Source organism: Micrasema longulum, unplaced genomic scaffold (genome assembly GCF_059751315.1).
Source record: "Micrasema longulum isolate JH-2025_06_02 unplaced genomic scaffold, ASM5975131v1 h1tg000455l, whole genome shotgun sequence".
Classification (NCBI taxonomy): Eukaryota; Metazoa; Arthropoda; class Insecta; order Trichoptera; family Brachycentridae; genus Micrasema; species Micrasema longulum.
Genome location: NW_028277654.1, coordinates 80,663 through 93,111, shown reverse-complemented (window position 1 = coordinate 93,111; position 12,449 = coordinate 80,663). Strand labels below are relative to the sequence as shown.

The 12,449-nt window shown below is 35.1% G+C and overlaps 1 protein-coding gene across 1 annotated transcript; it reads right to left on the bottom strand.

Annotated features, from left to right (window-relative positions):
- Nucleotides 1-250: 250 nt before the first annotated feature.
- LOC148281465 (steroid hormone receptor ERR2-like) lies at nt 251-11,535 on the bottom strand. The gene is given in 10 exon segments (XM_088226677.1): nt 251-1,045; nt 1,284-1,456; nt 3,132-3,239; nt 4,544-4,650; nt 5,456-5,629; nt 5,931-6,161; nt 7,133-7,259; nt 9,944-10,054; nt 11,374-11,423; nt 11,426-11,535. Coding segments are annotated over 10 exon segments (1,353 nt in total). The 5' UTR covers nt 11,535; the 3' UTR covers nt 251-882.
- Nucleotides 11,536-12,449: the final 914 nt, after the last annotated feature.

Sequence of the window (12,449 nt, the reverse complement as noted above, 5' to 3'; positions counted from 1 at the left end):
ATCTTTGAAAGATTTAAAACAACTTATCTTCCTTTTGGAAGATAAGTTACCCAAGTTGGAAATTGGTCTTGATCGGCTACCGTTTGCACACAAACAAGTAAAAATAACATTTTCATAGTTGCGTGGAACATTTTACAGCTTTATAAGTTATATAAATAAATATAATATGTTGACCCGTTGCAATGGTGACTTAATCTGCTCATAAAAAGAGCAATAGCTCTTAACACATGTTAATCATAATGAGAAGGGCTTTTTTTAATTTTGTAATGCTATTGATGTCCAAAATTTCTAGAGTTTGTTGAAGACTTACATCATTGCCATCTGCATACACCTGTATGGCAAGTCAGAGTACAACATTCACCGATTGTAGACACTAGACTTGGTGATTATTTACAGTCATGCGAAGGAACAAAACAAACTTATCGGTTTAAGTAACTTAGTTTTGACACAACTGTCACTCAGCGACTTCTTGCTGTAAATTGATACTATGCTCTACATTTCAGTACATTCATTATTTTGGGAGCAAACAGTTTCAGTAATCTGATATGATGTAAAAAATAAGCCGATTGAACCCACCTGCTATCAATACATCATAGAAAGACATTCAGTGTTGCCAGCTGTACCAATTTTAAAGAGAATCTACATTCTCTGTGTCTATCCTTCCAGTATTTGCCTATTAAATTTTTTGTCACTGGTTACTGAAGTTTTCAATCAGCAGGTTGACAACACTGAGCAGCTTACACTCCACATACTGACTACCGCCGATAGGAATACTCTTTGACCGAGAACCATGTCTCCAGGACCGCGACACGAGCGCAAAGGAAACCGCGAACCAGAGTTTCTCCCCCCTCCCCCGCAACCCTTGCTGCCGCAGTGCCGGTTTTACCTGAAGAAGGCCTCCAACATTTCCACGAAGAGCTTGTTCATGTGCACTTTCCCCTCGCGGTTGACAGATGTCCAGAACTTGCGCACGATGTGGTCGGCCTGCCGCAATGCCGGGAGGATCAGCAGGAGTTGTTGGAGAACACTCGGTGCGTTATACGGTCTACAAACAAGCATGTTTTATATTTTTTGTTTTTTTTGGAAATATTTATTGATAAACACTCTGATACAAGGTATCAAAGAAACTAGAATTTAAAATGCCTATGTAGACCTAAGCGAGGGGATTTACTGTATAATAGTTACTTATAAATCAAACTGTATGCTACAAAAAACCTGCACTAATTTTTACCAAACCACTTTAAGTATTGGATATAGTAAGATACTACTGAAAAAATTCAAACCTTAATATGTTGAGACAGTCATTGAGTGAGGTGATGATGCTGTCTTTAAACTTCTTGAGGTGCGTCTGTTCGTCCAGTCGAATGTCGGAGTTAGCGAGAACGAGGGCCTTTAGTAAGTAATACTCTTCCTTCAGAATGGCAATCCTCTCCAATCGGGAAATAACTTGTACACACTAGAAATAAAAATTAAGAAATGTAAAAATAATAGGTATACTTAATAATTGAAGCACAAAATGTGGTAATTTTGCTAGCAAACTATTTTTTAAGATCAGTATTTATGTAGATAATTTTGAATTGCACTAATAAAAAAATATATTTATTAAACACATCTCACAAGATTATTGATATTTTTTGTTTAGTTCTTTCTTTATTTATTTAAAACAAACATATTGTAATACAATTAAGTTACCCAAAATACTGTTAGTTACAAGACTTACTAAGCCAATTAATATGGCATGTCGGTGAAGATCCTTTAAAAAAAAACACATTCTCCTTCTTCTTCAGCCTTGTTCTCTCCAACACTGGATAAAGGCCTCTTCCAAACGTATCCACTCCTTCCTATCACCCTCTTTTATCATCCATGTTTTACCAGCTATCGAGGGCAATGTCGACGGCCCTTCTTTTTTGTGGCCTTCCAACACCTCTCTTGTTTGCCCATGGTCTCCACTTTATTATTATGGGTGTTCACATGCCATCATTTTGCCTCGTCAAGTGTCCTGCCCACTGCCATTTTAATTTTGCCGTATGATCCATGATATCCACGACTCCGATTCGGCGCCTTATTTCTTCTATTCTTATTCTGCTTCTTAGACATACACAGAGCATCTGTCTTTCCATGGATCGTTGCGTGCATTTTAGTTACTGGATACTTTTCTGTATCACAGACATGATTTCTAGTCCATATATCATCACTGACAATATACACAATTCATAGACTTGTCTTTTTAAGCATACTAGGACTCAAAAATGTCCTTAAGCTTGCCGAAAGCATCCCAGCTTGGCCCTATTCTTCCTGGCAACTCCGCTGTCCGGTTATCTTCACCAAGTTTGACTTTGTGTCCAAGGTATACGTATTTATCAACCACTTTCATTTTATTATTTATTATTAATGAAAAAAACATATAATTACAATATTTATCCAAAGAAAAATAAAATTAAAATAAGAAATATGTACAGTGCGCTTGAATGTTTAAAAACCCTACGGCTGTCAGTGAACCAAGTAAACGTACAATTGTTATTGTGCAAGCGAGCACATTTGAATGATTTATATGAAAACTTATACACATAAAGCAAAAGCAAAGGTTATTAAAGATTCGAATGGACTGTACATAATAGGCATAATGTTTTTTTTCATTTGAAGACAGATTCTCTACTCTTGTTTTTTTACATACTGCACAGTACAAAAATTAATATTTTGATCGTTTAATTTTTTAAACTCTTATGGATTATAACATAAATTTAACATAGTAATTTTCTATTTTATTTCATTCATACTTCCATCTGATAATATTTTTAATATCTTTTGTAAAAATTGTCAGGGTCGTTTGTTTAGTTTGTTCTGGTAGTATATTGTACGATTTTAGTCCCCAGTTTATTAATCTCTAGATGAGATATATATTTTGAAATTAAAATATTCAAAATTCCAGACGTAACTTTAATTTACGATATTGAAATCTGTTGTCCCAGCAATTTTGGGTAGTGCAACAGAAAGTTGTCATCGATGAAAAAGCACATGCTTTCCTATTAACTCCCAACCTCGTAAACTACTTTTCTCTGTCAAGCATATAAAAATAAACAAAACATGTCAAAACACTCAAGGAAAGAAGAATAATGATTTGTAGAACTTACATGCACATAAAGCTCGTGTGCGCCGGCTTCCCGTGCTTCTCGCTCGTCCATGGTAAGGTCACTAGCGAATCTCAGCCGCACACTGCTGCCAGGGGACTGGGTAGCACTCTGCTACAATACATTTATTACTTGATTAAAAGAAATATATGCTTTTGCCTTCTTATGATTTACACAAATACTCGCATTTCGAGGGCAAGTTGGTAGTAAATGATAGTTCAGTAAATAATAATAGTGAAATGTGGGCTATCAAACAGAGCGAGTCTGGAAATCTAACTGCCTTCGACGAAGAAACATCTCCTTTCTCTTAATTAATATCTTCTCCTTTTCTCTCTCTTATTCCATCCAAAACGACGAGGTATTGAGTAGGGCTGGCGAAACAAGGCAACTCCTAAATAGAGTTGCCTAGCAACGACCCAATGAGGAAGTTCAGCCTCACGGGAAAATTGTATATAAAAAATGAATTCTTACGCGTGGTAAAAATTAGAGCATTATATTGTACGGCGAAGTTTTTTGGAAAATGTATGGGAAAAAATCAATTATAATAAAAACTAACTACTTTGAACGACGTTAATGGTTCTTCCAAATTAACCAATGATAAGAGAGCTATAATAAATCTCCGGTTTACGGTAAGTCAGCTGATTAATCAACAGAACTCATCGAGAAGAAGGGGAAGAGAATTTAAGATGTCACATGCGGAGTAATTTCAAAAATACAAAACTTTGAAAAATCAAAGTGCACCATTAGATGCGGAAAGGGAATTATAATGATGATCATGGGATCAAATGAAGATTATAATCACCACATTTTTACAAACATGACAATGGAAAAAGTATATTTTTTTATACAAAGTCCATATTTTTTCAATTCTGATCAACTTAAACTTTATGAGAAGGTCGTGTATTAATTATGTACAGTATTTTATTGATTGAATCGGAATACACAACTCTCCTTGGAAGGGAATACCTACTCCTAACATTAGTTCCAACTGTCAATATGTTTTTATTAATACAGTTAGATTTGATTATTATATATTTTTTTAAATATACATTTAACATAATAATTTACACAAATTCTATTTAAGAGCCCTGTGTAGAAGACTGTACAGTGTTCTCTTTTTTTTGTTCACATATATTTTTTTATAAACATTACTTTACTGTCCCGAAGATTCTAGATCAGAAATTAAAGGTTCGATACCCCAATCTGTCACATGTCTAATAAATATTGTAAATATTTCGTGTACAACGGTTGAATAAGAAGCAGCATTTAGTGATGTAGATCTCTAGAACCACTTTATGTGTAAAAATAGTATTTTTGAAAACCATTTTCGTAAACATAAAGATTTAATAATAAAATACTTCTAAAAAATTAACTCCTACTGGCATTTTAACTAGTGTAAAAATGCCAAACAATACCTGATTAACAGATTGCATAGATCTGAAAGCCACCATTAGTGTTAGCATCTCAGCCCAGGTACTCTGAAGCAATCTCATTTGGTCATTCAGTTGAAGGTCCGTGAAGCCTGCAAGGAACACAATAAATTATAAAGATATACATAATAATAATATTTTTTATTTATATCATGAGATAGTTTCTAATACATACTAACTAATATTTATGCTATCTACATTATGCACTTTTTATTGAATTCATTCATATTCTTTTTATTATTTATACTTTCATTTATTTATTAAGGAAATGATGCAGTCATTTTTATAAATCCAAGGTACAAAAGAACAATTTTAAAAAGTAAGACCAATTACAGATTTCACATTAATTATTTATAAATGCAGGAAGAGGGGGAATAAAAAAAATATATACATATGTAAAAATATAAAAATTAAATAAAAAGTACATAAAAGGGAGAAGACATTGTGTAGCTCCTACTCTACTTTCCTCCCCTCTCTCTGCTTCCATGAACATATATATTTCTTAATAAAAATTCACAACCAACAATAATTAATTACATGCAGGTAGTAGATGTACATTTAAATAAGTAAAAGTTAATAGTTGAAATTAAAATTTAAAATCAAAATTAAAAGTTAAAGTTAAGCAGGATAAGTTTATATGGTCGCTATCCCAGATTTAAACTGAGTTTTTGCGAGTTTTATAAGTAATACTTTTTGCTATACCATCATTATTCAACCACTATTCTCAAGCTTAACTTTATACCCGATTTATAAGTAAGACCCTATATATTCATGGTGAAATGCTCCAGTAGTATTATATATATTCCCTTGTAGTAAAAATGTGTATGAATGTATATGTGTGCTATGAAGTAAATAAAAACAATGTGTTGTGTATAAATTGAATAAAGGTGTTCTTACCGGGTATCTGTTTAGCCCAACCAATGATGCCAACCAGCTCCCTGTCGTACAGGTCACTGAGCAGGCAGAGCATGTTGTGGGCGGAAGCCGGGCTGGCGGGGGGCGGGGAGGGGGAGGGGGCAGCTACCAGCAGCTCGGGCTCATACGAACACAACACCTCCAAGATTTTTATATCTGCAAAGAAAAAGAAGATTACAATCTTTTTTTATTTAACTGTTTTTTTTTTTACATTTCTAAAAGAGATATCACTTAATAGCCAGCGCAATGACGATACTACGGTTGCATGGACTATACATGAAAATAAAGATATTGCTACTATAAGACGGAACCAGAAAGTATAATAATATTACTATTGAAGTATACGCAGCAGTCTATAGAATATAAATAAAATGCCTCCCAGAACAGCTCATTTCTAGGCTCTGAACAGAGAAAGTAGCCACATTCTCCTCGAGCACCCCGGTGCGCAGATGCTCACCTTCCAGTGCGGGTCGCTGCTGCGTGTTGAAGGGCGAGACGATGGCCAGAGACTGCGCGTCCGTGTGGCGGCGGTACTTCTGGCGGCCGCCGCGCACGCGGTCCAGCCGTACGCCCTCTTTGAGCATCCCGGTGCGCAGACACTTGCGGAAGCGGCACGCCTGGCAAGCCTTGCGCCGCCGCTTGTTGATCTCGCAGTCGTTGGATGCCGGGCACGTATATTCAATATTCCCTGAAAAGAGACATCACTTAAGTCGAGGAGAATAAGACTACAACAAACAACCGAGTAATCTCGGGGTCCTGTTGTAATGTCGCAATTTCTAGATCAGAGATCCGAGGTTCGCTCCAGGCTCTATCATAGTGATGGGTAACCTAAGACGCGCATTTCAAAGGTGACACGCTAAGACATTTTGAGTGGCATGCATTGTTACAGACGATCTGCATACATTTGTGAGACCTTGTTCTCGGTGTTGAATAATATTAAAACAAATAAAAGACCCCGACTGACTGGTAAAGTTTGTAACGCTTACTTATATTAAAAATGTACAAAACACCTTCAATATTGAAGATTTAGTAAATGCAATTCAGCAAAAATGAAGTCATGCAAATATTTATTTGTTTTTATTAATAATAAATAAAGAGTTCAAAAACAAAACTCTATCATTTACTAAGGGCTGCAAAAATTATTAATATTCCTTAGATGTGACACGGCACCCGGGTCAAGCCGGTTTTTTCAGAGTTTTGACACACCGAGTTACCACCCATCACTGCTCCATCACGAATTGGAACAAAAAAAAATTGAATCATTCACTACACATATTGCTATCTAAATCATAAAAACCAAAGAACTAATTACAGTTTTTGGTTTAAGAGTTCTCAGTTTGCTAACAAAAATCATTGTCCTAATTTGATAGCATTTTGTCTTTCTTTCACTCCTATTCTCAAATCCTCCTCTCTAATTCTGTAATCAAATCTTAATGATTTATTTAGGCATCAATGATTTCTCATATTGGAGTTTCTAACAAAAAATATTAAGCAATAGAAGAGAGATTTTTTCAATCTTTACTAATTGCATTTCAAATAAATTTTGAAAAATAATATTTCAGTTGTATTAATTACCTTATACTAGTAGATGATCGCAATGATGATTGACAATGAATGGAAATGAAATAAAAAAGAAGTGTGGCTTACTAGTATAATTACCTTGTATAGTACGCTTGAAAAATGCTTTGCAGGCTTCGCACGAAGCCACTCCATAGTGGAACCCTGACGCCACGTCTCCACACACCAGGCACAGTCTACGGGGAGTCTCCTCCTCCTTCCCGCCCTCCTGAAAGAGATAAAAGAAAGAGATATACAATAACTGCATAACACCTATTCTCCTCTAGGGATGCTGATCGTGGCACTCTTTGTCACTACGAAGTAACCTTAGATGCTGCAGATGCCTCCCGAGATCCTCAAACGCACTTGCCTAGTTCCCAATACATGGGGTTCTCTAGCCCCGGGCACCCACTGCTGTCAGTTTATCAGAAATACAATATGAGGATCTAACTGCCGAAAAAAAAGTGGACAGAATATGCTCAACAAAGTAAGTACCCAAATAGGATTTAAAACATTAAAACAAATTATTGACACTTACAGCATGCGCTATTATCCCTATACATTTGATCGCATATTGCTATCCTATCCGTACAACATAGTTACGTATTATCGACTCCTCTAACATGTGCAGTAGGTTTGCACTCTCGCATTCCAACGCAACTTCCCCTCGGTCACTGGCGCTGACCTCTTGTCCTGCAAAATTTCTAAAATTTGTCATCCCCCTTAATTTTGGCCTTTATAAGGCAGATTCCGAGCTCCAGAAGTCAGAGTAATCCGGGTCGTCTTCGTGCCGTTCTGCTTACCTACCTTTTTGCGTACTTTTCTGGCTTAAGACACCTACTCAGGGCTCCTTTAGCCTTACCAGCTTGATTTCCATGTTTGGAACCCTTTGGTACTAAGGAAAGCCTTGACTTCACCCCGTACGATCATTGTTATACTGATCTTCCATTGCCTACCGGTCGCATACCTTAATCAGTTCACCAGGTTCTTTGGTACGACATATAACTTGATTAACACAGATCATAGTAATTGATCCCTGGTACCTACTCTGTTGAGTACGAATGCAGGCTGTTAGGTCCTTTTGCAAACTTCTAAGTATGGTGCAAGGCATTGGTTTACTTGATAGAGAGAGCTTGGCCGTCCCAAGGAGGTGTTCTTTTGCTTTGGCCATCCGGGGCCCATCTGTGTCGGATAACAATAAATCCGTCGCTTCTCAATCTGTAAAGTCAGTGCTTGTCAACCCGTGTAACCTACGATAATTAATTTATTTAATGTTCTAGTGCCTGTACTGTGTCTTATGTTTAAACTAAATTAATAAACATATTTAGCGTGTTTTACACTGTAATAGATGGCATCTGATGCATTGACAAGTATTGCGTTTGTCAAATGCTTAATAATAATCACTTAGAAAAAATGCTACCTCTATTATTAAACATAATACGTCAAATTAATATTCATAAATATTCTAAATTAGCAAAATGTACATGAATCCGTACATTTGTTTGAATATGTTTACATATTCTAGGAAAATAACTGATTCCTACTTGCATAACTTAGATTTACTTTATATTTATTTTGATTCAATCTATTGTTTTCAAATTAGTTCATTAGCTATTCATAGTGATTATTCAGCAATAAAAGTATGTAAATAAAAGTGGAGCATAATTTGTAAAACAATACTCTTTGGAAATGTTTCACATGGAAATTCCTGTCATGAAATAAATTATAAGTAGAAAATCGAGTAAAAAAAATATTTACATAAAAAAAATTGGTGCATTTATCTATTTTAAAAGTTGTTTTCGCAGCGCAAAAACATTCATTCTTTTCAAATATGTTGAAACTGTCAATAGAGATATTTTTAAATGAGTAACTTCTACTAAATACTAAATCGAAATTCTTTCCCTTATTTTAGTGAACCAACACTTAGTACTATTTTCAACAGAAATGTGATTTTTCGTTGTGTATTAATAAAGTGGGAAATTTTTCATGAATTTCAAAATTCGCATTCGGATGTATTGTAAACTCAAATGAATACATACACTTAAAACAAGTTTGTTGAAATGGTTTGAATAAATTTTTTAAAACATTTGAGCGTGGTATATAGCATCTACGATGAAGATCAAAACATCAGACAAAGTCAACATGGATTCACCAAAAATACATCCCACAAAGAGTGATTGACAAGCATGTATTGGATTTTAACATAAGTTGTGTCCGTCTTATTCCAATTCCTTTATTTTACAACAAATTATATTATGTATTCTCCTCATTTGTTTTCCCCCTCAGAGTAATAATTCTGTAGAGAAGCCCTTTAACTCTATTGCATAGAACAAAAGTGTTCCAAATTTTGGTTTGGTTTTTATAGTTAAACAACAAACGTGTAATGGACGGTTTCGGTTTGCGCTTGCAATTCTCGACCCGAGTACCTTCGGCCCGTTGTATTGCTCTAATCTGTATCTAACTTCGTGGTTAATAATCATAGAATGGTTTTTCTCCGTGCGGGTGACTCTATTATTACTCTAAGTTTTCCCCTTTATTCCCTAATTTATTTATTGAATGCGAACAGAAAGCAGGTGTCGAAAATGCTCACTTTCGTCTACTTGACATTGCATTTTAAAGGTTTGTAATCAAATAGAATAAAATATATAACATAAAAGCAAACACAATATCTTGTAGAGTTTTTTCTATTGAATGACGTTTAACCTTTTAATAGTTTGTTTTTTTATGCTCATTTTCAAATTTGAAAAAAATTGACATAACTTATGTTAAGGCCTAATTCATTAACTTTTTTTTAGACTAGGGTTTTTTTCTAAGCTTTAGAACTAACTAAGTCAGTTTGATTTCAATGTCTCACTTTACATATTTTAAGAACCTGTAACTATGTGGTGGATATAAAATGAGTTTTGGCCTTACTTCTGGCTGTGGTGTTCCTATTGGTTGAGTTGTTGAGGAGCAGAAATGTCTATCTGGGCTGGCTGGCGACATGGGATACTTGGTATCCTCAGGGCTCTGGCTGTATTCAACCTGGAACACATCACTTGAATAAAACGGAATTCACAAATGATTTTTCAATTTTTTCAATATATTTTCAATTTATTTATTTATTCATATATATGTACATTACAAAATAGAATATCTTAATTCATACATATATAAATAATTAAAATAATTAGGTAAAATTAGGTATATATAAAAAAAAACACATTAGTATACATAATATCCAAAGAATAATTTGTTAAAAAAGTAAGAGAATCTTGTAACGAAAAACTCCCTCAGAGATGTGAAAAATGTCAATGTCCATAGTGATATTGTTCAACATAGAGATAGCCCTTGATGATAATACGATAGACAGGATAATACTGTTCTGCCTCGACCGTGCAGGACAGGACAAAGAGGCAATACAACAATTCGAGAAAATGGATACATGACAACGCACACCATTGTCCTACGGAGATAACCTGACTGTCTTTCTCTAGGATAATGTCTTATTCCGTTGTCTTGTCCTCCAAATTTCTGTTTACATTAGGACAATATGTCTAAAGCTGGGACAAGACAGTATTGTCTTGTCCTCGTGTGAACAACGCATAAAGCATAATGAAACATTAATTAGTAAGATTGTTGGCTGTCCCCGTCGTGGCTAAGACGCTGGCCTCCCCACAGGGACGGGTGAGTATTTGTACATGAGAAAGATTATTTAGAAATGAAGATCTAGATGTGTGGGCGCACAATAGCGAAATATCACTTTTTTTAAACATTTATAAAGTAATAAACGTCTATGAAATACTGTCAAATGAAAAAAAAAATTTTTGCTAATTATTAGTAGCATAAAAAATACTTTTAAATTTATAATTTTGGATTCCAGCAAAAACGGTTATTCCGTTGGCCACGCCCCTAATACGTCACGATTCATGTTTATTTGTTCCTGCCAATGAAATTTGTTTAGAACAATTTGATGAATCTTGACGTCACAACAACCAAGGCCAAACACGTCGCGTTTTTCTACTAACATATTTTTATTGAATTTCTTTTTTACATTTATGTATGAAAACATTTCTATACAATATCCATATTGATTTTGAAAATACGATTAATTATTCTAAATCCATTTCATATATTTTTATCGCTATTCGGAGTATGTGATATATCTTTATTGATTGGTTATGGACGTTACAAGGTAGTTTATTTTTAATAAAATCATTTTTACTATTTTTTCATACATTTTCGAGCCTACAATTAAATGCTCTAATTTTTTGAGACAACATTCTTTCATCCAATTTCCCGTAGCACTGAACTTCCTCATTCGGAGTACTTTCTCTATCCATAAGGAGTAGTTTTAGTGTTACCTCGTGCTGCAGGACGGTGGTCCCCGGGGAGTACATGTTGGTGGAGGGGAACAGGCCTCGGCCTCCTGCTTGACCCGGTGCAGCACCAGCCCCCCGTCGCCCCCGTCGCCGCCCCCGGAGCCCTCGGCTACGGCGCCTCCTGCCACTGCGCCCGACATCATGGACACCTGGAACAAGCCGACAGAGTTACAACTGTGAAAGAAACACCTTAGTCTATAATGGACGCGATGGCTACTCCCGGGTAAAAATGGAGTGGTTATGGCCCTGTTATAGGTCCTGTCGGATATACAGATCTGGTGGCTTCTAAAAATAATTTCGAGGCTTTTAAAAAGTTTTGAAATCATTTCGGCGAATTGATCATATCCAATCAATTTAATCCCAGTCAGTGAAGAATTCACATCCCTCTTTTCTAAATCCAATGAAATGCATATTATGTGCTTCTAGATTACTTTCTTTCAGCACAAATATGCTAAGGCTACCAGATTGAGAGCTCCATCGGGCAGCTTTTCTCGTTCGGCAGCGAGAAACTTTTAAAGTCAAGCCAAGGAGACTTATGTCCTCAGATGCGGTGTGCGGTATGTGGTGGGAAAGCTATGTTTTGAGCAGGCGTATATCTGTACTGTTAATACCATTGATACACAATAAACATTTTCTCATATAAATCGTTAAATGAACAAAAATGCAGTTATATTCTTTTGTCCGCCCATCAAAGATTTGTATTTAACAAAAATATCTAAACAAATTATTAGAATTAGGTTTTATGTGTAAAAATCAGTACAGGATATATTTACTTAAGATGTCTTTGTAGACCGATAAAAAGTAAGCAAATCATAATGTGATTTTCCCATGTTAAAACGCCGTTCTGTCGAATTCGTGCCATTAAAAATTAAACAAATAAACGATATTTTCTAAGGTATTTCTGATAGTAAATATATTTAAATAATGAGTTGTTATTAGAGAAAAAACTTAAAGTTTATTTATTTATGCTTTATTAAGTTAGTTCATAACATCTTAAGAACTAATATAAACTTTTAATAACATTACAATTTGTTTATCAAAATTTCTCAATAACATTT